This window comes from Dendrobates tinctorius, unplaced genomic scaffold (assembly GCF_039654945.1).
Source record: "Dendrobates tinctorius isolate UK_male_01 unplaced genomic scaffold, ASM3965494v1 ptg000022l, whole genome shotgun sequence".
Taxonomy (NCBI): domain Eukaryota; kingdom Metazoa; phylum Chordata; class Amphibia; order Anura; family Dendrobatidae; genus Dendrobates; species Dendrobates tinctorius.
The window spans coordinates 107,253,411-107,278,054 of NW_027361690.1; the positions used below are offsets into that span (position 1 = coordinate 107,253,411).

A 24,644-nucleotide genomic window follows, 5' to 3' on the forward strand; every position below is an offset into this window, starting at 1 on the left:
CAGTTTAGGAGACCCACTCTTTAGTAAAGGGAAAAAATTACTTTTCTGAGGATCCAGATTCTAGTTAAGGGAAAAAAGTTTGAAGCCAAAAAAAGCTGATGGATTCTATTAGTATATGATCCAGTGCCTTGTTGTGGGCTATCAGGTGGTGGTCACAAAGGAAGTTCTAACATTGCATACAGGATTCCACACCTGGGACAGGAGAGTTTGTACAGTAAGGACAATAGATCCCGGTATCCTTCATATCAGGCTGAGTAGCTGCGAAATGCTCCACTATAGTCTCTAGCAGGGTTGATAAAAAAACAGTCCTTAATGCTGCTACATTGAGCTAATCACTTTTCTCAGGGCCAATTCAAATAGATTCTTTTCTGTTACAATATAACCGCTTTTGTCTGCACTTCGTCTATGGTGAGGTATGGCAGTAAGGATAGCGTATGGAATTATTGACTTATAAATTGTAAGCCTTGCTGCTGCTTTTTTTCCATGGACTCATTGACCAATTCATGTTTTTTACAGTGATTTGTACTCAGACATTAATCAAAGCTGGCAGTGATACTTGTGATTCTCCAGAGTTTGTTGCTGCCACATAAAGGAAATAATCTTTTAATGCCAGTTCAAATCCTTCCTAAATTCTACAATAATACCTCTCTTATATGCAATTAATCTATGGTGAGGTGTTTCAATAGGTATAGTGTATGACAAGCATCTAGTCAGGGATTATTGCATTATAAATTCTAAGCCTTGCTGTTGCACCATTCGATGGACTGATTGGCAGAGTCATATCTTTTACAGTGGTCTATACTCAGAAATTCATAAAAGCAGGCAAAGTTCATTGATTTAATGTGTCCATTCAGAGTTTCTCTCTAGCATCTGTATGTAAGTGGTAGTGGTGGGACACTTTACTTGATCTGGAATTGCTACTTCTGAACTCTGAATTGCTTTCTTTCCATCTATTTCTGGGTGCTTCTTTAACTATGTGGTCCTGTTAGAAGACCCATGACCTAGGATGCAAACTCATCTTTTAGACCACGTTGCAACCCAAAATCCCTTAGGAATCTTCACATTTCATGATGCTTTGCACAACATGAAAGCACCCAGGGTCAGAGGGAGAAAACAAAACCCTAAATTTCTTTGAACCTGCTCCATATTTGACTGTAACTAGTGTCTTTTATTTGTAGGCCTCATTCAACTTACAATTAACAGTAAAATTATGTGTTTTTCCAAAAACAATCTATCTGGGTCTCATCTATCTACAAGATGCCTGCTGGCACTCTAGAAAAATATTCAGAATTGAGAGTCCTCAGTGGTTGATGCCTTTTAATGGTAACTGAAAAGATGGTAACACATTGCAAGCTTTCGAGACTACTCAGGTCTCTTCATCAGGCATTGACTAATACAAAATCTGAAGAGTCACGTATTAATACACAACACAGAAAAAATGCAATAGATAAGACAAGTGACGCGAAGCAGAACTATCTATTGTGGGAGAGGGAGAAACATAAATATTGGACCAGTTCATAGATAAGGAGTCTGGATGTTTTATTGTCCTCTGATTGGGGTCTGCTGGCACTCTCAGTATTTTGGGAGCCACCTGCTGTCCCTCTATAAATTGTGAAGGCTGCCTGATATCCTTGTCCTGGTCTCATTCCAGCACTTCCAGCGCTCCTGTGATCGAGTTTTTATTTTCTAATCAAAGTATTAGATGTCATTGTAATCCTGTCTGTGATAATAATGAGACTACTGAAATGTCTTCTATAAATAACTGGAAATATGAGTCTACAATAGCCTCATTGATTATGATAAACGCTGTAAGAGTTCCTTTTTAATACAGATTTTGATCAAAAATAAAATGTGCAAAAAACTTGATTTAGACAATCAGCGTTTTTTTGATAATACATTCCATATAACAGATAACGACCATGGTAGCTTTAATTCTAATGGACTTGACTGTTTCTACATCTCCTATAGACAGAATTGGAGCAGCCCATTAGCATCCATAGCTATCCCACCTATACAGTACTTTAGGTGTCTGCAATAAGGGCCAAGTGGAGTCCGGACCCCAGAGGTGAGGATGGAGCTCCAACTTCACCTGGAGCTGGACGCCAAGTATGAGTTTTCAAACCATTATGTTCCCAAGCGTTGAAGAAGACAACACAGCCATCGATAAAAGACCCTCTTTAATAGTAAATAATATGCAAGAATTGACTTCTGTACATTGATTCTCAAAAGGCAGCAGCCATACAAGTTTTGCAAACTCTACAGAAAGAAAAAACATCCAGACTGTCTCAGTATTTCTGGTCATTTTCAATACAATATAACACAGCTGTTTGGCATTACCAAATATATTCATATATATATTCATTTATATATATATTTATAGAGTTATGTACATGTGCTGAAAAAAAGTTGCAAGTGCACACTTTTTCTTTATTTTTTTTTAGGAATCCATCCATGTGTTCATATGTAACATTCAGGATTTTTCTTGATTGGACAAGGCACAGAGAGTACAGTATACAGCCAAAAACAGCGCCTGCTGACCGGTCTAGAGGCTGAAGAACTATCTAGATGCCATGGGAGCCTGAAAAGCAGAATTTTGTGGATCCCAGTGACTTCAGAAGGTTTGAACCTGTTTTTTATTCCCCCAATATGGTCTATTATTATTTTTAGTCATCCTAGTCTATCTTTATCTGGGTTGTAGACCACTGTAGGCAGTAAACCATATCAGCCCAACAACTGAATGCAAGTATCAAGGCCAAGCTTGCAACTTTAATGGGGTTCCCCAAATGAGTAAAAGGGTCTGTCCTTTTTATTTTATTTATTTATTTATTTATTTATTTTTTAGAAACACTTGTCAATTGGTTAGATCTGGTATTTTAGTTTAGCCCATTTGTTTAAAGGGAACCTGTCACGTAAAAAAATTCTAGTAACTTGCAGTTATGGGGTTTATCTGCAGAATTTGAGTGCTCTGAAGTTGTTCAGTGCTGGGACTGAGAGCCCCATTGCCGGGAGAAAACTAACTATTCCTACTGGCAGCTTTGAGCTGTCAGTCATAGGGGTGCAGCCGGCACAGCTTTAGTCAGTGCCAGAGTATGGTTACCATCACCGCTCACTATGCACTGAGCAGTGATTAAAGACATGCCGGCCAACCATATGACTGAGAAGCTCGAGGCTGCAGGGAAGAATGAAGTTCATTTCCTCCTGGCAGTGGGGCTCTCAGTGCAGGCACTGGTCAGTTTCAGAACACTATTAACCTGCAATTATTGGGTTAATCTGTAGAATAACAGTGTTCTGAAGCTGTCCGACACTGACACTGAGAGCCCCGTTGCTCGGAGGAAATTAACTATACCTACCAGCAGCCTTGAGCTATCAGTCATGGGGGTGCAGCCCATGCAGCTTCAGTCAGTGTTGGTGCATGGTTGCAACCACCGCTCACTATGCACTGATCACTGATTGAAGCTGTGCCGGCCAACCGTATGACTGAAAGCTTGAGGCTGCAGGGAAGAATGAAGTTCATTTCCTCCTGGCAGCAGGGCTCTCAGTGCAGACACTGATTAGCTTCAGAATACTGTTAACCTGCAGATTAATCCCATATCTGACAGGTAATAGTGTTTTTTACATGATCTGTCCCCTTTAAATAGGGATAAACTGCAATACCAGAAACCCCTCATATGCAAGACAGCCGCCATTTAAAAAATAAATACAAATCCCTTTTATAAAAAAAAGTAACTCCTTTTTTCTAATCCCGGAATCACTTTTAAGAGCATTTGCCAGACATTTCTAACAATGGTCAAATATTAATTTTTAGAACTTTTAGTTATCACATATAATGGAGCACATACACATCACAATATTTTACATATCGCATGGCCATCTATGTGTTTTGCGATAATTGTAGGTTCATTACCTCATTATATGGAAAAAAACATACGAATATGTAATTAAATTGAAATATGATAAATAACCAAGTAAATTAATTACGTGGAGTATTACCTAGAATGCTATGATGTTGCATTAATGGTAGACAAGAGCATCTGCCATTTAAACATATAATGACTTATTGGACTGGACCAATATTCTGTGAGCAGTTCATCTATTCACTATTTATTTCTACCAGTACTAGTCCAAAAGTAAAGTTGTGAGCATTCATGCTTGAATGTGGGGCATCGCAACCTCAAGTTGTAGCTTCCATGGACAAGAGGTCCAGTGCACCAGGGTGTGTTCCAGTACTGTATGTACTGGGAATGTCAACAAGGAACGGCAACATTACTGCCTTTATGACCATCCTCAAACTTTAAACCTAGAAGTTCCAAATGGGCTGAAATGTCACAGATTTTTTCAGCTATGCTACATAAATTAAATACAAGGTATATTTTGGAACATCATTTTCTGTGGATCCATGGGCTTTTTCTCATTGCACTAACTGGCACGCAACAGACTGCCCCTGGGTACAAGCAAAATGTAATTCATATACTTAAAGATGTGTCACCAGATTTCATAATACTAGCTGGATCAGTTAGACCTGATAAAACTGGCGTAATTATTTTTTAAAAAAATACATGTAAAAATGGCCGTATAATCCTTTCTGAAAAATGTCCCTCCTTATCTTAAAATGAGAATTTTAAGATTCCTGTAGAGCTAGGACTATAAAGACATTCTTACATAGATTTTTCAAAGTAATTATACCAGCCTCATCAGATCTAAGATATTTGTTCAATATTGTGTGAATTTTTAAGACATTCCATAAATTTTAATACCATAAAATAGTCCTATTATACTATTTTCGGAATGTTTCCTTTTAAAGTGTTTACAGATCCTTTTGATAAGTTAACAGAGACCATTGTAAAAGCAAAGAGTAAGGACTATGTGCTAGTAACATTCTCTGTCACTCCAGCAATAATGCTCTAATGATCTTGGTTGGGACCAGAAGTGAAGGCAGTCAGCTGACCTGGTCTACCATTGGCCTCAGGAGGCAGAAGACGGGTGGCTGGGAAGTCATTACTTTTGGTCCCAGCAGAGATCATTGGAGTATAAGTATTACTTCTCTCTTTTTTATATACCCTCTTAAAGGTAATCTGTTAGAAAAACTTTGTAAAGTAGCGACATGGATGTGGCTGTAATGGCTCTGTACTGCAGATTACATTGATACCGTTGGTGAAGAAATCGGCTTTGTTCTTTTTCAATCACCATTTTAAGTTTTCTGCTCATTAGATTTCGGAGTACAGTGGCCAGACTGTGCACTGGGTCTTCTCCTCCCTGTCTGCAATTCCCCGGCCCCTCCACCTGTCTCCGATCTGTAGATGTCTTGTCATTGCAAAGATTTCAATGACAAAATATGTACTACCGGCATTCCTGAATGCTCCCCTTCTCCCCCAACAGGGATGCGGACTCACTCACTACCAAGGCCCCACACTCCCTCCTCCTTCTACTACTGCTGTTGCTAGGCGTCTGCACATGGCTTTCAGATTGCTGGACACTGTTCTTAGGGCGCCTTTTTAATGGGACAGCACGCACCATCCCTAAAGTGTCAACAGCCAATGGCTGGTAGACGCTTATTATTTAAGGTACCTCCACCTCATGGGAGGTGCCTGTGCAACGTTGTTAGTCTGTTCCCAAACACTCTAGCAGGAACTAGCAGACTGGGACCTGAGAACTAGCAAGTTTCTGTCTGTCCCTAAACCTCTTGCCAACACTTGCCTTGTCAGTCTGTGTATCAGCCAGACTTGCCAGCACCTGCTGTGCCAAACTGTACAACAGCCAGACACACATGCACCAGCCATTCCAATCTGTATATCAGCCTGACCCACCAGCACCTGCTGTGCCAGTCTGTACATCAGCCGGATATGCCAGCACTTGCTGTGCCAGTCTGCATATCAGCCGGAATCGCCAGTACCAACTGTGCCCGTCTGTATATCAGTCAAACCCGCCTGAATGTGCCATACCAACTTGCATCAGTTGTACTAGACTGCCTCTGCCACTGCCTGCCTTCGTCAGCTGTCCTCTCTATTTGGGCCGTTCCAGCTACCAGTCCCCTGGGGGTCAGCTGCCATGCGTCTATTGTCTGTCATTGATTAGCATCTGGTGTTCATCAGGTGCCAAGCCCAACCCCACCCTCAGGAGCTCTAATGAAAACTAAGGTGCTCACCTAGTCATGCCCCTCCAGGCTCTCCTCGGACCACAGCACAGTAGTTCCACCCCATATGTTACATGAGGCAGGTCATTCACAGAGTGGAGGCAGGAGGAGATATTGGTGAATCAGAAAGGCAGGAAAAGACCCAGTCCAGCCCCTGTGCACCGAAATCTAGTTAGCACAAAACTTCAAATGCTGATTAATGAAGAACAACAAAGTGGATTTCTTCAAAAGTATCAATGTAATCAATACTATTTCTCCATTACAACCATGTCTTTACATTACAGTACAAAACCTTGCTAACAGATTCAGTTTAAAAAGCAGAAATTCACAATTTCCTCAGCTCCCCTTCAGTCCGCCAGCAGATTATGGGCTATACACTTCTGCAGTTTGGTGGCCAGCTAATTGTGAGTCCCAGCCTTAACTGCTCTCGAGTGTGCACTACATTTACCTTGCATAAAAATACTTTTTTTACTGGATATACCTTTACTTATGTAGATGTTTTTGGACTAATATCAAACTAATTTTGTTCGCCAGACTGAATCACAATGACCTTAGTTTTGAAGGTGAAACAACATGGAAGCTATGAGAGTTTATAGAAGTTTTTTATTGATTAGCTTAGGGCATGATTATGTATCTGGGCATGTAAGGGCACATTTTATGGATATTACAATGCTTTGGAGGCACTCGTTTCCAATAATCCTGGTTATAAAGTGTTATTTCGCTTTTGGAACATGTTCAATAGCAGGTGTTTCTTTCTGCTGATTTGTACACACGGCCTAGAAACACCTTAAAAGTATCTGTATCCTGACACTGTGAATTCTGCGTTCTTAATTTACTCCTGCTACAGAAGGGACTTATTTATTACCATATCCTAATTTCGTTCTTTCTTTGCTCTGAGAGTGACACGTCTGAACTTTACACTTCGTTTGTGTTTAATTAAATCGGTGAATCCATGTTTCATTACCAAACACGTAGCCTGTCCTCAGGATCTCCACTGATGAAGAATGGATGACGGGTGAAATCATTGTTTGCATTTAAAGTTTTTTTATCCTTTTCTTTTTATTTTGGTATGCTTATCTATGCATGACATATGTTTTATTTTCAAATTACAAAATCGAAAAAAAAATACCTTGCAGGCAAAATCTATGTCTAGCGGAGGACCTTGGCACGTGACACAGGAAATCCAATTTTTTTTAGTCTCTTGTTCCAACCCCTCAGACTAAGGCGAGTTTCACACATTTTTTTTTATTTTGCAAACAAGAAAAATGGATCAATTTTCATCAGCGTTGTTCATCCGATATTTGGGCTCATTGTGTATTTTTACTTTTAGTGTAGTATCCATTTCTTTTCTCATGCAAAAAGTGAAAAATTCAAAACTAAAGTTTCTCCTGGGTAATTAAGGTAAACAAAGACAGCACTCAGAAGAGCAGATGGATTGCATCCGTGTGGTCTGTTTCTTCACAAACCGATTGACTTGAATGGGCGATTTTGATTTGCAAATTGGATCAAAATTGGACGACATTTTTCTATTTTTTTGGTGAACAACTGGTCTGCAAATAAAAAAGATGGGAACAGACTATGGATAGACTAGGTGTATTTATCAGCTAAAAACATTGATTAAACATGTACAAGAAAATCGAACCTGTGAAAGGAGCCTTAGGCAAGCACTAGGCATTGCATGAGACCAGTTTTACCGGGGGTGCTCTTTCTACAGATGCGTCCACCCTTACCTTTCAATGGATTTTGTTAAATACTCCAATCTCTCATGTACAAAACTGAATAAAATATAACAAAATTCGTCAGAAACCTTCTACAGGCAGCAATTAACATTTTAACCACCAGGGAGCCACATGAAGACACATACAGCATCAACATGTTCCAACAGAATCATGTTTCTTTTTCGAAGCCAGTCTTGCTCTACTCATCTCAGGATATGTTGGGTAAAGCTAAAGATTGATTGACCTATCTTTAGGTAGGTTGTATGAGATTAGAAAAACATGGCTACTTTCCTCCATAAACAGAGCCATTTTTATTCTTGGGCATGGTCTACTTTTTTGGCTTGATCCTATGCAAGTGAATGAGGCTGCAAAGCAATGCCATACCTTGGCCATGAAAAATGGAAGGCGCTACTTCAAGAAGATGGCAGCTGCATATTTCTAATCTCATACATCCCCTTTGTTGTAATGCATTAGTCTAAGAAGTGACATAGCACACTTAGGCTTCATTTAATTCTCTACAAATGTAATTGCACTTTCTAAGTGAATGCCTCCGTCAAATAGGCAGTGTTTTCAGGTAAATTAAATATGTTGCTAGATGTATAATTTGAATACAGTTTCTTATGTGGCTGCAAGGTAGAGTAATATTAGATGGACTGTGATCACTGTCACACATTTATTCTTACCATATCTTAAATTTAGAAGTATTTAAAGGGAATCTGTCAACAAGCTTTTGCTGTATAATCTGAAGACAGCAGGAGATCAGGGCTGAAATGAACATTTCGGTGATATGTTACTTTTTTTGGCTGTGTGCGATTTATTTATAATGAAGGTTTTATCATTAGGAGATTATCACTGCCTGGACTACACCTCACCTGAGCCCTGGTCTGGCCACACCCCCTCTTTGATAAACAGCTTACTGTCAATAGATAATGTACACAGAAATCTGTGGTGTGGGCGGGGTTTGCTTTCTGAGCTCTGCTACATGCTACATCTAAAAATTCTGATTGTGTCAAAACTGCTGAACCCAGTAAACTAAGTGACATCTTTGGAATCAGCGTCTCCTTTCCTACATTATACTGCTCTCAGATGAGGCGGCAAAAACCTGTTGACAGATTGCATTTAAAAGGATAATTACGTCTTTTTTTTTTGACAATATGAATGGGTATACGGAACTCCTAGGATGTGATGCTCGAGTTAAGATTCCACTCCGTATGCTAGTACGGTATATAAGATGCTTGGCACTCCCAGAGTTTCAAAAGAAAACAGGCTTTAATTTATAAAGCAATCCTTATATATATTTTTTCAGGCGTTCACAGCACATCCTCATTTCTGGGAATGGGCACTGCTGATTGATTTACAGATCATGCCACCATCTTCATTGTCTGCTGGTAAGAACTTTGTACCCCCGATGCTGCTAACTGAGGAAGTCTTAGCTCCACTGCATCAGAATCACAGTGGGACTAAAACTGGATTAACATTGCGCTCCAGCGATCCCGGTCAGTGTCAGTGCAACGCTTACAAACTCACTATGACACAACTTGTAAGTATTGCACATGTCAACCACTGCTGGGTCCATTCGGCAATGGGCAGTGACCAATGAAATAAAAAAAATAAAGATTTTGGAAGAAAAGAGCCCAATTTTAATAATTAGGAAATTGCAAAGTTGATTGTCTTTACAAGCACTTTGCAAATGTACTCATCTTGGAAGATAGTCAAAATCCTTTAATACGTTGAGAAGCTGCTCGATAAATGTAGGGGGGGGTTTCGGGATAGTAGTTTTCATAAATCCATCTAAATTACTTTTTCTCTGTGTATAACCTTTCCTTTTTTATTGAAGAGTTTTGAGGCTCATGATTATTTGTGTTATTTTATTTATGTTATTGAGGGCAATGTAAATGGCAAAATTGTATTTTAAAGCATCTGACCTTTAACTATATAGCTGTATCATCCTAAGAAGGAAAATAACATATCTGATTCCATACAGTAAATACTTGGCATGATCATTTTGGCATGACTCAGTGTTAGCCCTTGTTTATTTTCCTCCAAACACTTGACCTGTTCAGATTGTGTCACTATATGGAGATCTGGAGAAGGTCTACGGTTGCTTAATGACTATTAGTGGGTCTTTTCTGCATGTGAATTGAATGCAGTGCTTTACTTGTTTGGGGTGCACCATCTCTTCAATGGTTATTGTCCTACAGGAGACATTGCAAAGAAAACTATTTATTGGTGGCGGTATATACTTATGCTTAGTAAGGACACGTATTTGATGCACACAAAGGGTTAACTAACAATGATAACCATGACATGTATGACACTTTAGGCAATTCCATCACTGCCAATACAGTAGTTGAGATAGTCTTTAGATAAATTAAATAGTCAACATTATCATTTTCCACAGTATTGTTAACGAAACCTATCACTAGGTTTGGGGCATCTAAACCACCAACATGTCATTATGGATCTAGGATTTAGCACCCCAAACATGCCCAAGTCGAAACCAATCATTTTAGCATATGGTAACAAAAAAAAAATCAATTACCTAAAATGTGTCTGGGACTCTAACTCAAGACTCTAGTGCTTACTTCACTTCATCTTAAGCATACTGTTTAGAGATGGTGGGAATTGATGTGCATGACCTGGTCCAATAACCACATCAATAATCTCTGGTCACTGTACAGACTGCCCATATACATAAGAAGCTGTCGGCTGAATGATGCTTTGGCCAATCATTCAGCTCCCCCAGCCATCCCAGCCGACTCTCATTTGGCCGAGCGCTCCTATGTTCTCTATGATAAAACCATTGACTGACATGCTGGCTGACAGCTTATCTCAAGTAGGGCAATGTGATTGGCAGTCTGAAATTGAACCTTCGGGATAGAAATCTCTCCCAACCATCAGTAAGCTGGCAGCCCCATACCTGATGGCATCCCCAGCTACTCTTTTGATTAGCCAGCTTGGCGTAACATCATTGTTGACACACATTTGACATCATGTCAGGCCAACTAATCAAGAGAAGAGCCGTGCATGCTGCAAGGTAGAAAGACTGCTCACAGAACTACCATCTGGTGGCTACAAATTACTGACATGGCCACTGGACCTGGTCCTGAATATCAATTTGCACCATCTCTAGTACTGTTCCAATTGTCATCTTCACAAAGTGCACACACCCAATACCTCTGAACAGATTACCTGTAATACCACTTCTCATTGCCAATACTGTAGTATTTCCCTACTGACCTATGAATAATGGAACAACACAATGCAGTGCAACTACAGTAGAGGTCAGGCACTATCAGACTCAACTAGGACCATAAATGTATAGTGAGATCACTCTCAGAACAGTAGCTGCTTGAAAGATCTGATGCGAAATTTAGGTTACTTCCACATTTTCACTTTTGGAATTTTTCCTCTCTAAACTCTCTGTATTGCATTAATACTTAGACCAAAAATACAGACTCACAACTAAAACATTTAGCATTCAAAGTAAAGAACGTTCTCTTGAAAAATCAAGTATAGAATTAGAGAAGACACTATGAATGATTATGTAGCAGTATGACAACACCAATGTTCCCACCATTGCTTTCTTCTACATATTAAGCATAAAGTCACCCAAATTACTCCAAAAAGCATCCACTATCATGTAGTTTCATCCATAACTGGTGCCATCACAAAAAAAAGCCATACACCTTAGATGGTCAAAGTCTTATTCTGCACACAGTTCTCTCTCCTGACTCCCCTTTGAGCACAAATTCATAGTTGAGGAGTTAGCAAAAAGGAATGTTAAAATATGTCTTATTCTTCAATCATCCAACATCTACTATCAAGGGGGCCATCTTAGATTGTTGGCTGACCTGCCAATATCAAAGGGTTCTACCAAGGCTGACATATCTGTGTGTTCACCCCTACTTTTCTTAGGGACTTCAGTTTGTCACAATACAAATTTACAAATTTAATACCGTACACTGTCATGACATCCTATCGATACCTGTGCATGGCCAGCTAATGGACTGTTACATGGTGCTTATGTGGTGGAATAAAGTTCAAATAAATAAAACACTGGTATTTTGCGCAATTGACAGATACTCCGAGCATTTGTCTTTTAATTCTGATCCTACTGATAGTCGACTACACTGCACAATATATTTACACACTGTCCGAAAAACACTTCTGCGAAAGGAATGCTAACCTGCAAACACTCACTTTGGCCAACAATCGCAATTACCGGTATTAGTAATAACTTTGCATTGTACAACGAAATTCAGTCCTGCAGAGACATCACACAAAATCTACATGCCAAGGATTATCATTTGTGTTGGCTATTGCATTCTATTCTCTCTAAGGCAAAGCAGCTTGGGGAAGCTGTATACAGAAGGAGTCTACTTAGCATCATAATACAGTGTAACACGTCCTTTTAAAGATGATAATTCATCTTTTTTTCACCCTGACCTTACGTTGGTGATTTAAATAACCAAACACCACATTCTCGTTAAGGTAAGTGTTTCTTAGACCACAGAGAAGACGGAAGCTGTTAGCGTCTATGCTTCCAAACTCCCAAGCTGGTGGATGGCTTTTTCTGAAAACCTTTTTGCACAAATAAGGTTCCTTCAAAGAATGTTCCATAATTGATCCATGGAGTAGCTACTTGTCTTCAGCAAACTGTCTTTATCATTGATACCTTCTTAGCCTCACTTCAGAAGTAGAAAACAAATGAATGATGTTGCCATTTTATCTCCTTGCATTTTTTTTCTCCTTGTTTAAAGACTGGAATCCATCTAGGAGATAGGCCTCCACAATCCAGGACAAACATATTCTCTTAAAGTCCATTCTGCCTGCTGTAACTGAAGTCTGGATCCTCTGTATGAGTGTTTGATACCAGTGACAGTTTGGTTTGTGTCCTCCCTATCTCCTCCAATGCACATGCCAAAGAATCCAAACTTCCGTCATAAGGATGTCGGGCTTCCCAAAGGTCCAAGATGACAGCCGATGGACTGTTCTTTGTTGCAAAGTAACACAAGTTCCTATAAACAGAAACAAAACCATTATAACTCAATATTCAAGGTGCAATACCAGAGAGAAGCTTTGCATTCATACAATATTTATACATTGAGTCTAGCCTTTTGTTATTTTGAGAATGTCTTGTATTATGTCTATGGTGTTATAACAGTGGAGTGGAGACCCAATCCAAGTTTTGCCTGTTTCAAACATCCAACATTATTCTGCATTCCTAATCTTTCTATATATTTCAAATGATACTCGTAAAAATTGGGTAATTTGACAAGCTAAATACACAACATATTTGGCAGAATTTGCACCAGAAACTGGTTGGAAACATTTCTAATGTGTTTTAGACACTTTTTTTTTTGCCTCACTCGACAAGGGTGTGTGGTTTAGTTGGAGAGGTGAGTAACCAAAAATGCGTCATTGCGCACCAATACAAAGTGAACCATCTAATATATGGCGTAAACTTATACAACATAGTCTGAAGATGCGCAAAATAAGCTATCATACATAAACCATGGGGATAAATTTGGCACATTTTAAGACTGTCTACCGATTTCGTTCTTAATAATGCTGATTTGTAAAAGGAAAAAAATTATCACAACCTATTAACGTATTTTAGATATGATGAGGGTTTAAGCTATATATTCACTGTGACTGAAGCAGTTTGTACAAATTGTGGGAATCAACTTTCATAAAAATGATGATACTCATTGGAATTGTAAATAAAAAGTTGGCCATTAGATGAAAATCGAAGGGATTGGTTATTTTCGCTTGGTCTCCACTGCATAGCAGATAATATACGTAAGGCTGCATTGTAGGTGGAAGGTTGGCATCTCTTAATAGGGCTTCCACCGAAATGATTTGCACAAAACATTACTCAGCTGGTTCCAGGGGAAACCTTGACTTCATTCTATAACCCTCAATACAGGGATGTGGATTTATGCAGGGCCCTTGTATTACATCCACAAAGTGGCTGCTGGCTGGTGGAGCAAACTGGCAGAGAGAAGTGCATTAAAGCTGGGTCATTGCCAGTAGGTCAAAGTCAGGTGCACAATTGTGAGACAGTCAGGAAATCATAAAAATCAATCGAGATTAGAAACAGTAAGAGATTCAGGACACAAAGGCTAAAGAAACCAACAGGCCAGGGTAGAAGTAGCTGCTGGGGGCTTGAATAGGGAATAGCCCTGTCCAAATCTCATAGCAGAGAGATCATTGCAAAAAATTATCAATACCCTGCAGTAAAAGAAAAGACTCCATGTCTTCCAAAAGTCCCAGCCAGACTGATGTAAAACTGAACAATGCCCACATCAAATGGCACCATTATTAAAGTTGCCTAGAGCTTGTAGGAAAGGATTCAGAAAATATTTAATAATTTAATGATTTAATAATACGGGAAACAAAAATTGTACAGAATTGTAATTTTTTTTGTTCCCATAGCTCATAAACTTGTATGTATATTTAGGAGATGGGCTAATTATAGTGGGCACCTTTTAGCACTTTGCTATTGATACAGAAGGTTTTTTAGAATGGCATGCTACATAAATGTCACACACAGTGCATGTGCACTCCTGGAGCTTGCCACATCTGTATGTTTATAGCCAGACTCTTGCCTGTACTCATTTTAAGGGGACGTAAAAACTAAATTCTCTTTTATTTGAGGATATTACGTATAGTCAAATACAATCATGTGTATAGGAGCATTTTCTCATTGACATGACAAGACTGACATGCAAATTATTAAGCTAATCACTGCCACAATGGTCAAACGAGAGGAAGAGGAAGCAAGGAGACAGAAGATGCAACCAGCATTACAAAAGGAGAGGTGGGGGATCAGTAGATAAGAATATATATTCTTATCTATTTTTAAATTATGATTTTTTATAATTTTACATAGTAATGGGCTGTTTTTTTGTAAAATAAAATATCACGAAACAATCACTGACCTCAGGGAGACCAGTCAAAGAAACCACTGCGGCAGCTGGCAAAGGCACTCAATCACAGTGAAATCCTAGGCGCATTGCTCCCTGGGAAATACGAATATGCAAATAAAGTCCGTGGAGCCTCATTTAAGAGTCTCAAACATGGGACTAGCCAGATCTTCCTCCAGGAAAGGACCCAGCCAAGGAGTGGCTCCTTTCGGAAACCACCATTACCACCATATTAAGTGGCCCTTTAAGTCAATATCCAGCTCTTTACGAGTTTACAGATATGACAAGGGAAATACCAAGGCCAGGTATCCATCCACAGACAGCTGTTTCGGGGTGTTGCCCCTCATCAGTGTGGAGTAGGATTCTGGCTAGGTGGGAGCAATGCCTAGTAGACCAACATCACGAAGCAATCACTGACCTCAGGGAGACCAGTCAAAGAAACCACTGCGGCAGCCGGCAAAGGCGCTCAGTCACAGTGAAATCCTAGGTGCATTGCTCCCTGGGAAATACGAATATGTGATTGAGCACCTTTGCCGGCTGCCGCAGTGGTTTCTTTGACTGGTCTCCCCGAGGTCAGTGATTGTTTCATGATGTTGGTCTACTAGGCATTGCTCCCACCTAGCCAGAATCCTACTCCACACTGATGAGGGGCAACACCCCGAAACAGCTGTCTGTGGATGGATACCTGACCTTGGTATTTCCCTTGTCATATCTGTAAACACGTAAAGAGCTGGATATTGACTTAAAGGGCCACTTAATATGGTGGTAATGGTGGTTTCCGAATGGAGCCACTCCTTGGCTGGGTCCTTCCCTGGAGGAAGATCTGGCTAGTTCTGTGTTTGAGACTCTTAAATGAGGCTCCACAGACTTTATTTGCATATTTGTAAAATAAAAATAGGAATAGACAACCCTTTTAAATCCATATTTCTATAAATAAAAAACTACTACCAAAAACAGAAATAGAACACATGTAGACAAAAAGTTCAATTTAATTCCCAAGGATTTGTGGTTCGTTCTTGCTCTGTATTAAAGGGAATCTATTATCACATTTCACTTATCTAAACTATTAATATGGGCATACAGGCTATAGAATGCTGAAAACAGTTCTCCATGTGTGTCTCATATTAGATGTGTTGGTGCTGAGAAATCATCTTTTATCACTTTATATATGTGACATCTTCCAGTCTTCGTGGAGGACGCTGCCTGGAGATACCACAACTCTGCCTCCAGAGCTTATGCTACATGAAGGAGGTGTTCCCAGTGTGAGACAAGTAACTAACACAGAACAGGAGAAATGAAATTTATCTTTTTGCAAACACATTTTGCTTCTCTCTCAGCTCTGCTGTATTGCAAAAATATTGCAGCCCTGTCTGCTAGTTAGATGGGAGCTGAAGCTGAGAGGAACCAGCAGATGTCAGTTATCAGGAGAATAGAGAGCAGCCATTACACATCACACTGGTAACTCCTTCTTTATGTAAAATAAGCTCTGAGGGCAGAGTTAACTCCAGGCACCATCCGCTCCGGAGCCTGGAAAAGGTCACTTGTTTAAAGTGATATAATAGATGATTTCTCAACAACAACACAGCTGACATGAGACACACAAGGATGACTGTTTTCAGCAATCTATAACCTGTATGCCCATATTAATAGTTTGGATAGGTCAAATGTGGTGACAAATTCCCTTTAACTATCTACATATATGATCACTACACAATACAAAGAAATGCACTTTTGCAGTTCCTTGTTGGCTTTTTTGTCATTCAGAAGGCATAGCTGCTTTTACAAAATGATTGTAATTATAGTGGTAAAAATAAGACCTTTTTCCAGTATAACGACTCCCTTCTGGGATAAATGTTTCAGTCAGTTAATACCGTACGTTTATTCCCCCGTCTGTCAGGAGGCAAGTACAATTGATGAACTTAGTCACTGCCGAGCCACAACTGAAATAATTTTTCACCAGTAACTACTCCATGTACTGGTAAAGGGCTTAGCATTACCCATGTCCTTATGTCCCCTAATAAGAGGTGGATAGGTTAGCGGAGAAGGGCTTACAGTGCTGTAGCCAACCCTGGTCTTCTCTGACTGCCAATGAGAGACAGTACGGCAGTGCCATATGCTTTATTAGTACAACACTCTGAACACTGTTTGGTTAAGTGATTTTTTGGGAATAAGGATGGTACTTAGGAGATTCGCTTTGTTCTCCCATCTGGCCCCCCTGGTGGATCTCTTAGATGTTTGTTTATGTATAAGGCTGTAACAATGTGCAATGTACTACAAAATTTGACAACATCACCGTATCGGTTCCTTCAGTTGTTTCTTGTCACTTTCAAGGTCAAAAGTTACAAACTACAGCTTATATCTGTATTCTGTATATGCTCGATCTACTATATCAACTTTATCTGTTTTCTGCAGCAGAAAAAGTACATTGGATCTTAACAATTCAACATCCTTTTACAGAATACCAATATAGAAAAGGTTCAATAGCTGCTTAAAGGGAACCTATTATTAAATATACCATCGCCAAACCGTTGCTGTCATTCCATACATAATAGTAATAGCTTTATAAAGCTTTTTCTCTGTAAAATAGGCTTTCTAAAATAAAGAATTGAGTTTTTGACTTTTTTTACCATGCATTTTGGCTGTGAAAAATGCAGCATTTTACTGTCCCAGCAAAATTAACGAGATTTCTGAAATCTCAAGCATGCTGCTGGTTTTTCCTTGCAGATTTGAAGCAGATTCATATCTGCAGCATGTCAATTTTTAAGGTTTTTGCAGCATTCTAATCACTGGTGGAAAATGCATAAAAAGATGAACCAAAAAGGTAGTTAAAAACTTATTTTACATTGTTTGTTTCCTACCAATATTTCAGTATTTGCAGCTGAAATGTCTGAAGAAAATACTTAACGCCAGGGCCGGACTGGATATCTGGCAATTCTGGCAAATGCCAGAAGGGTCTGTCTGGTCGTGGGCTGCCTTGTCTGCTATGTTGTTAACAGGATCGGTGTTCTCATGACACTCATACTGTTAACACTTGTGACGAAGCACAAAGTCGCTGACTCCGTCACTTACCCCAGCAGGCCACAGGTATCATTAGAAATATTGGTCTTGTAGTAAATCTTCCTTTCCTCCATCCAGGGTAATAGTAGTAATATACCCCATCTGGTGCTGGGGATGGGGACAACATGGGTGCAGTGCGCAGGCGTCAGGAGAGGTCCGGCGCCTGTGCACTGCAAAATTCTGCTCTGCCCTCAACAGGGCAGAGCAGTGCGCTTGCACCACAGCCATTACAGGACGGGTGAAAAGGACGTCATCGCATGAAGAAGGGAGGCGTCGGACCGAACCGCAACGCCCACCGGACTGGACCGCTCACCCCGGTGAGTATAATATAACGTGTTTTTCTTATCTTTCAGGTTACATCGGAGACTTATCTACAGCATTACAGAATGCTGTAGATAAGCCCCCGATGTCTATGCCAGCAGCTGCAAGCCGAAAAAAAGGGTGACAGATTCCCTTTAAAGTTTGACCACTATTTTGTGTTTTGAAGACACTCCTGGTTTTGGCATATTGATCACAAATGCTGATGTGTGAATAAAGCCTCAGTAATCTTGTGATTCACACATTGACTACTATTTAAGACTCAATTCCTGTCCTCTGAGGAATAGTTTTCAGCAGGCTCACCATAATCAGAGGCAGGATTACAATGACAGGTAAGACCTGTATACACAGCTGGTAACACAGGATCCACCAGTCACAATTGGCGATATCACGGCAGCTCCTGCCCTCTCTCCTTTCATAACGACCTTTGTACCTTTGCACACGGTCATTAGATGATTCAATACAAAAAAATAAGGTCCAATTGAATCTATTGCTGCTAATTTGCATATGGATTTCCTGAAACAACAGATAGTTCAGACTATCCCCAGTGGTCAGTGTGAAAATTGCATGAATTAATTTTTCTTTTTTTTATAACAGATTGCGTTTAAAAAAAAAAATTGGCAAAAAAAATCTATATATAAATTTGTTACAAAAACTTGACTTAAGCAAAAGCTGAAATGGGAGCACATAAGCCTTGGTCCTGATTCATGATTTCTATTTCTCCACTGTTCTGGAATAATTTGTTCCTAATTGGAGACGATGGCATTTGCACCTTATTCTCTATAAGTTTTGCATCATTTTTTAAAAGTAGGAATCTCTTTTACTTATAAGTCTTTTTTTAGATTCTCTCTTGACAACTTTGCTTATGCAAATGTTTTAGACAAATTCATGATATGAGATTTTTAAGAAGTCCCTTTTTGGAGTAAAGTTTATGATGGATTTTTATTTTGTTGCAGTTGAAATCTGACGTGTTACATTTTAAAGGATTATGTGACTTTTTTCTAAGAAAGTGAAAAAAAAAAAAAGTAAAAAGAAAATAAAAAAATAAGTTTTTACTGCAGGCAAAATTTTTCAACTCCCTGTATTATTTTGACATTTTGATGTTGCTGGTGGAAAAAAACCAGCATTAAATACAAGACAAAAAAAGAAAAGAGATTTAAAAAAACCCAAATGACAAATCAGACCCATAGACTGCAGAGGAGCATTTTAAAATTTAAACGTTATCTATAACTTCCCAATCACTGCGGTCAGACTGCTGGGTCCTCTACTAATGCCCAAAACCACAGCTAGAAAGAGCCCAGTGTGAATGAATCTCAGGTAGGGATGAGCGGACGTGAACTTTAAAGTTCGGCGTTCGTACTTGAGAGTTACTCTCCGGTGCCAAGAATGCCGAACAAGGACTTTCCCTGGAGACTGATCAAATGTCCGGGTCCCTATTGTTTTCAATGGGGCTCTTGTTCAAGCTTGGGTAAAGTTCTGGTCCCCGAACTGAACTATTGAATGAAGTTCGGCTTGGGTACCAGAAGCCGAACTTTCACGGATCCACTCATCCTTAATCTCAGGTTGACCATGCGCATTGTCATTCCATTCATTTTTATGAATGCGCCATATACCAGCGCTCATCTATCCCTGACAGTCCTATTAAGAAGGAATGCAGCAACCATGATCATGATCTGACACTATTCCATTCACATGGGGCTCTTCATAGGAACGGTACTTGGGTTCGGTCGGACTCCCAGTGATTGGGAAATTATTCTGCAATCCCATGGATAGGGGAAAACTTCCAAACTTGAGAATACCTATTTAAGGGATTGTAGAGCAAGAAAAACTGAGTGAAAAATCATTAAGCAGCACTTACTTATCTGCGTCTCGAATGGATTTGCATGCTGTCAAAGTTATGTTACCACGACAACCCTTTTTCAATAAGCATGGTTTGGATTCTTGTGTGAAAATAATGTTATGGTTGTGTAAAAAGTTGATTTACAGCAAGCAGAAAAATAATTCAGAGATCAACCAGTCCTGTCATCTAACTTTACAGGACGGTGATATAAGATTTCTGAGTATGTAACGTGATGACGGTAAATCCAGAGAATCCGGAATGTCAGGGTCAAGCTAGTCTGTGTTCCTCAGAACTCCCATAAGCTGGTAACATAAATATCATGACAACCTGTGAAGACAATGATGTGACAGAATACGGAATTAATAGCCAGGTGCTACTGCTAATTATGACGGTTTTCTAGAACCTTTGTTCCCTAGTTCTTACATTATAGCAGTAATTGGCTGATCCTTGCTTGAAAGATTTTTTCACACCAATAAATGTGACATGATTCCTTCCTCAAGACGAGTGCTCACCACTTTGGGCGAGGAGGAATGAAATACAATAGTGGTAGTAGGATCTATTTATACAGTCATGGCCAAAAGTATTGACACCCCTGCAATTCTGTCAGATAATACTCAGTTTCTTCCTGAAAATGATTGCAAACACAAATTCTTTGGCATTATTATCTTCATTTAATTTGTCTTAAATGAAAAAACACAAAAGAGAATGAAGCAAAAAGCAAAACATTGATCATTTCACACAAAACTCCAAAAATGGGCCGGACAAAAGTATTGGCACCCTCAGCCTAATACTTGGTTGCACAACCTTTAGCCAAAATAACTGCGACAAAACCGCTTCCGGTAACCATCAATGAGTTTCTTACAATGCTCTGCTGGAATTTTAGACCATTCTTCTTTGGCAAACTACTCCAGGTCCCTGATATTTGAAGGGTGCCTTCTCCAAACTGCCATTTTTAGATCTCTCCACAGGTGTTCTATGGGATTCAGGTCTGGACTCACTGCTGGCCACCTTAGAAGTCTCCAGTGCTTTCTCTCAAACCATTTTCTAGTGCTTTTTGAAGTGTGTTTTGTGTTATTGTCCTGCTGGAAGACCCATGACCTCTGAGGTAGACCCAGCTTTCTCACACTGGGCCCTAAATTATGCTGCAAAATTTGTTGGTAGTCTTCTGACTTCATAATGCCATGCACACGGTCAAGCAGTCCGGTGCCAGAGGCAGCAAAGCAACCCCAAAACATCAGGGAACCTCCGCCATGTTTGACAGTAGGGACCGTGTACTTTTCTTTGAATGCCTCTTTTTTCTCCTGTAAACTCTATGTTGATGCTTTTGCCCTAAAAGCTCTACTTTTGTCTCATCTGACCAGAGAACATTCTTCCAAAATGTTTTAGGCTTTTTCAGGTAAGTTTTGGCAAACTCCAGCCTGGCTTTTTTATGTCTCGGGGTAAGAAGTGGGGTCTTCCTGGGTCTCCTACCATACAGTCCCTTTTCATTCAGACGCCGACGGATAGTACGGGTTGACACTGTTGTACCCTCGGACTGCAGGGCAGATTGAACTTGTTTGGATGTTAGTCGAGGTTCTTTATCCAACATCCGCACAATCTTGCATTGAAATCTCTTGTGAATTTTTCTTTTCCGTCCACATCTAGGGAGGTAAGCCACAGTGCCATGGGCTTTACACTTCTTGATGACACTGCGCACGGTAGACACAGGAACATTCAGGTCTTTGGAGATGGACTTGTTGCCTTGAGATTGCTCATGCTTCCTCACAATTTGGTTTCTCAAGTCCTCAGACAGTTCTTTGGTCTTCTTTCTTTTCTCCATGCTCAATGTGGTACACACAAGGACACAGGACAGAGGTTGAGTCAACTTTAATCCATGTCAACTGGTTGCAAGTGTGATTTAGTTATTGCCAACACCTGTTAGGTGCCACAGGTAAGTTATAGGTGCTGTTAATTACACAAATTAGAGAAGCATCACATGATTTTTCGAACAGTGCCAATACTTTTGTCCACCCTCTTTTTTATGTTTGGTGTGGAATTATATCCAATTTGGCTTTAGGACAATTCTTTTTGTGTTTTTTCATTTAAGACAAATTAAATGAAGATAATAATACCAAAGAATTTGTGTTTGCAATCATTTTCAGGAAGAAACTGAGTATTATCTGACAGAATTGCAGGGGTGTCAATACTTTTGGCCATGACTGTACAGTAGGGCTGTTTCTACACTTTTTTTCTCCCACATATATTGCAAATTTGGTCTGTGATGGATGACGTATAGTGGCATTCTTCACCTGTAGATGTCTACAGTAAAAACCAATTGCCATACTGTGTAAACATTTTAACTGGCCGGAGTCTACTATGCCTTTTCATCTCATTTTGCTAGATCCTGTTATATCCTGAGGCAGACAAAGCACAAGAAGACACTGGCTAATGTGACCCTATACACTATGAATGACCATTCCAAACATGACGTGAACAGGGCTTTAGATAGCTGGCAGTTAAATACTCATTCACCAAAAGTTATTGCTCCTCTTTTCACCATACACATGCACATCCTTCTTGGCCAAAGCATATTTTTGCTTCCTCTGAGGAGAAATAGATTCTGCCAGAAACCTCTGAAGGCAGAACATCTTCTTAGGTCCCTCTTACATTGTGATTTCTTCTATGTTCAGTGGTCTCACTAAGTCAGGAAGTCAAAACTCCCTGCAAATCGTAATTCGGCCGTAAAAGCCTGTCGGAGATACGCTACATCTATCTGTCCACCTCCATCAGAAGCATACATGATGTATGACAGAGCAACTTGGTGTGCACCGTTATAGGCGATGGCCCCTAAAGCGCATACACCTGAATCTCGTTTTAATCATGTATAAAACACAATTTTATTAATACAAGATTAAAATCATATAACCAATTACTGGAAGAAACAGAGCAGTGCAAAGTGTAAATCACTCAAAAATACTCAACGACGCTTAGGTCCGGTGTAGCAGGCACCACAGATGAAATGGGCATAACGGGTACTGCAATATATTCATAACATATAATTGCTATGACTTAGGCAAGCACTATATATTAATAATTAATAGGTGCTATTGTGTAACCAAGTTAGTTGATATATCTCATATAGGGCTGTGTTTAAAGAAAGCACACGGTTAAGGCACAGTTATCTAAATATGCAAAGAAATGTCCACATAACATAGTGCCTATACCCTGTGCCATATACTCACACATGGTTAAACTGCCTAGCAGTGTCCAATAAATCCCTCATACCAATGACTAACAAGATATACATAGCATATTGCATGGTCGTTACCTAATGGCGTCAGCGGTATAAGGCGCCGTGATCCCCAGGCCAGCGCGTCCTACTGGATGCGTATTTCGACTCCTTTCTCAAGAGAGAAAATATGCTTGTGCGATCTTAGCCCAGGGATCCCCAACTTGTAGCTCGGGAGCCACATGTGGCTATCATCCAGCTTGGTGCATTAGCTCGAGGTCTGGCCAACAGGTATAAAGTGTGCATCTCAAAATGAGGAATTTTGTGAGTAGCCCTGCACAGAAGAGCATATCTAGATGCACATATTCTGGTGTTTGGGGTTTTGAGATAATTTAACCATGGTAAGCTGAAGACAGGATGATTCTACCTGTCATAGGAGGTGATTGAAGATGGATGCGACAATGTGTTGGAAGTGCTTGAATACTGAATGGGGGTATTCTGGGTACCCCTGGATCTTGGTATACTGCTTTGAGGTGATTTCTGTGGAAAATCTTTGGTTATCATTATACCCGTAAAGGGGGCTTTGGTTGCCACTATAGTGAGGGGGCAGTAGCTGGTTGTGGCTCACGATCCCCTTTCAGAGCTGAATGTGGCTCTCAGGGTCAGAAAGGTTGGAGACCACTGTCACAGCCTAATTGATATTCATGCTAAGATCTGTGTGATACATCCATGTTTACAGCATTTACACCACGCCAGGTTGGCTAATCGATTTCTCTTCCATTTTTACCGAATAATTGTGACCAGCTAAGTGTGGCTGACTGCGAAGATTGAGGCTGTTTGAGAGTGCATCAAGGGGCTGCAATTTACTTTTAAGAATTACATTTTTGCAATATTAGTCATTTTCTGTTTCCAGCCAAAGACCATGAAGTTTTAAGTCAAACCCAAATTACCATGACCTCACCTATAGATTTTGCTACCATTGGCACAGTATACTCTTCCAGCTCCTCTGGCTTCATCTGCTCCATACAGACATATAAATGAGTGCCCTGAACTGTCATTATTGCAGCAGGTGCACAGCTCAGATTTGGAGCATTTATAACCCACCGGCAGATTAGAAAATGTGAATAATACCATGCCGGAAAGGCTGCTGGCCCTTGAAGCCATTTCTGCTGAGCAAATGTATGACTACTGGGTGATCTGCACTCTGCCTGCCGCTAGCTGAAAAGGCAAGCAGGCACAATTTTCTAAGACTCTCTTTCTACGCTCCTTTTAAGGAGACAGCTGTGACTATTTTTCTTAAAAAAAAATGCTCACCCAGTGACAAAAAGAATACAGGAAATAATCAAATCGCAGAGCGAAATGTCAAAGCGGCAGTAGGGCCACTTGAGCTGCAAGCTATTCCCATCACAAACATCTTGGCAATGTTATTTTTCAAAGCGGG

General features: G+C 40.0%; 1 protein-coding gene across 3 annotated transcripts in view; it reads right to left on the minus strand.

Moving 5' to 3' along the window:
* Positions 1 to 2,158: 2,158 nt before the first annotated feature.
* UNC5D (unc-5 netrin receptor D) overlaps positions 2,159 to 24,644 on the minus strand; it is a 941,164-nt gene continuing 918,678 nt past the window's right edge. For all 3 annotated transcript variants that reach the window (XM_073569039.1, XM_073569040.1, XM_073569041.1), the window contains one exon: positions 2,159 to 12,869. In XM_073569039.1, coding sequence (XP_073425140.1) covers positions 12,665 to 12,869 — 205 coding nt within the window. In that variant the 3' untranslated portion in view covers positions 2,159 to 12,664. The remainder of the gene's footprint in view (positions 12,870 to 24,644) is intronic.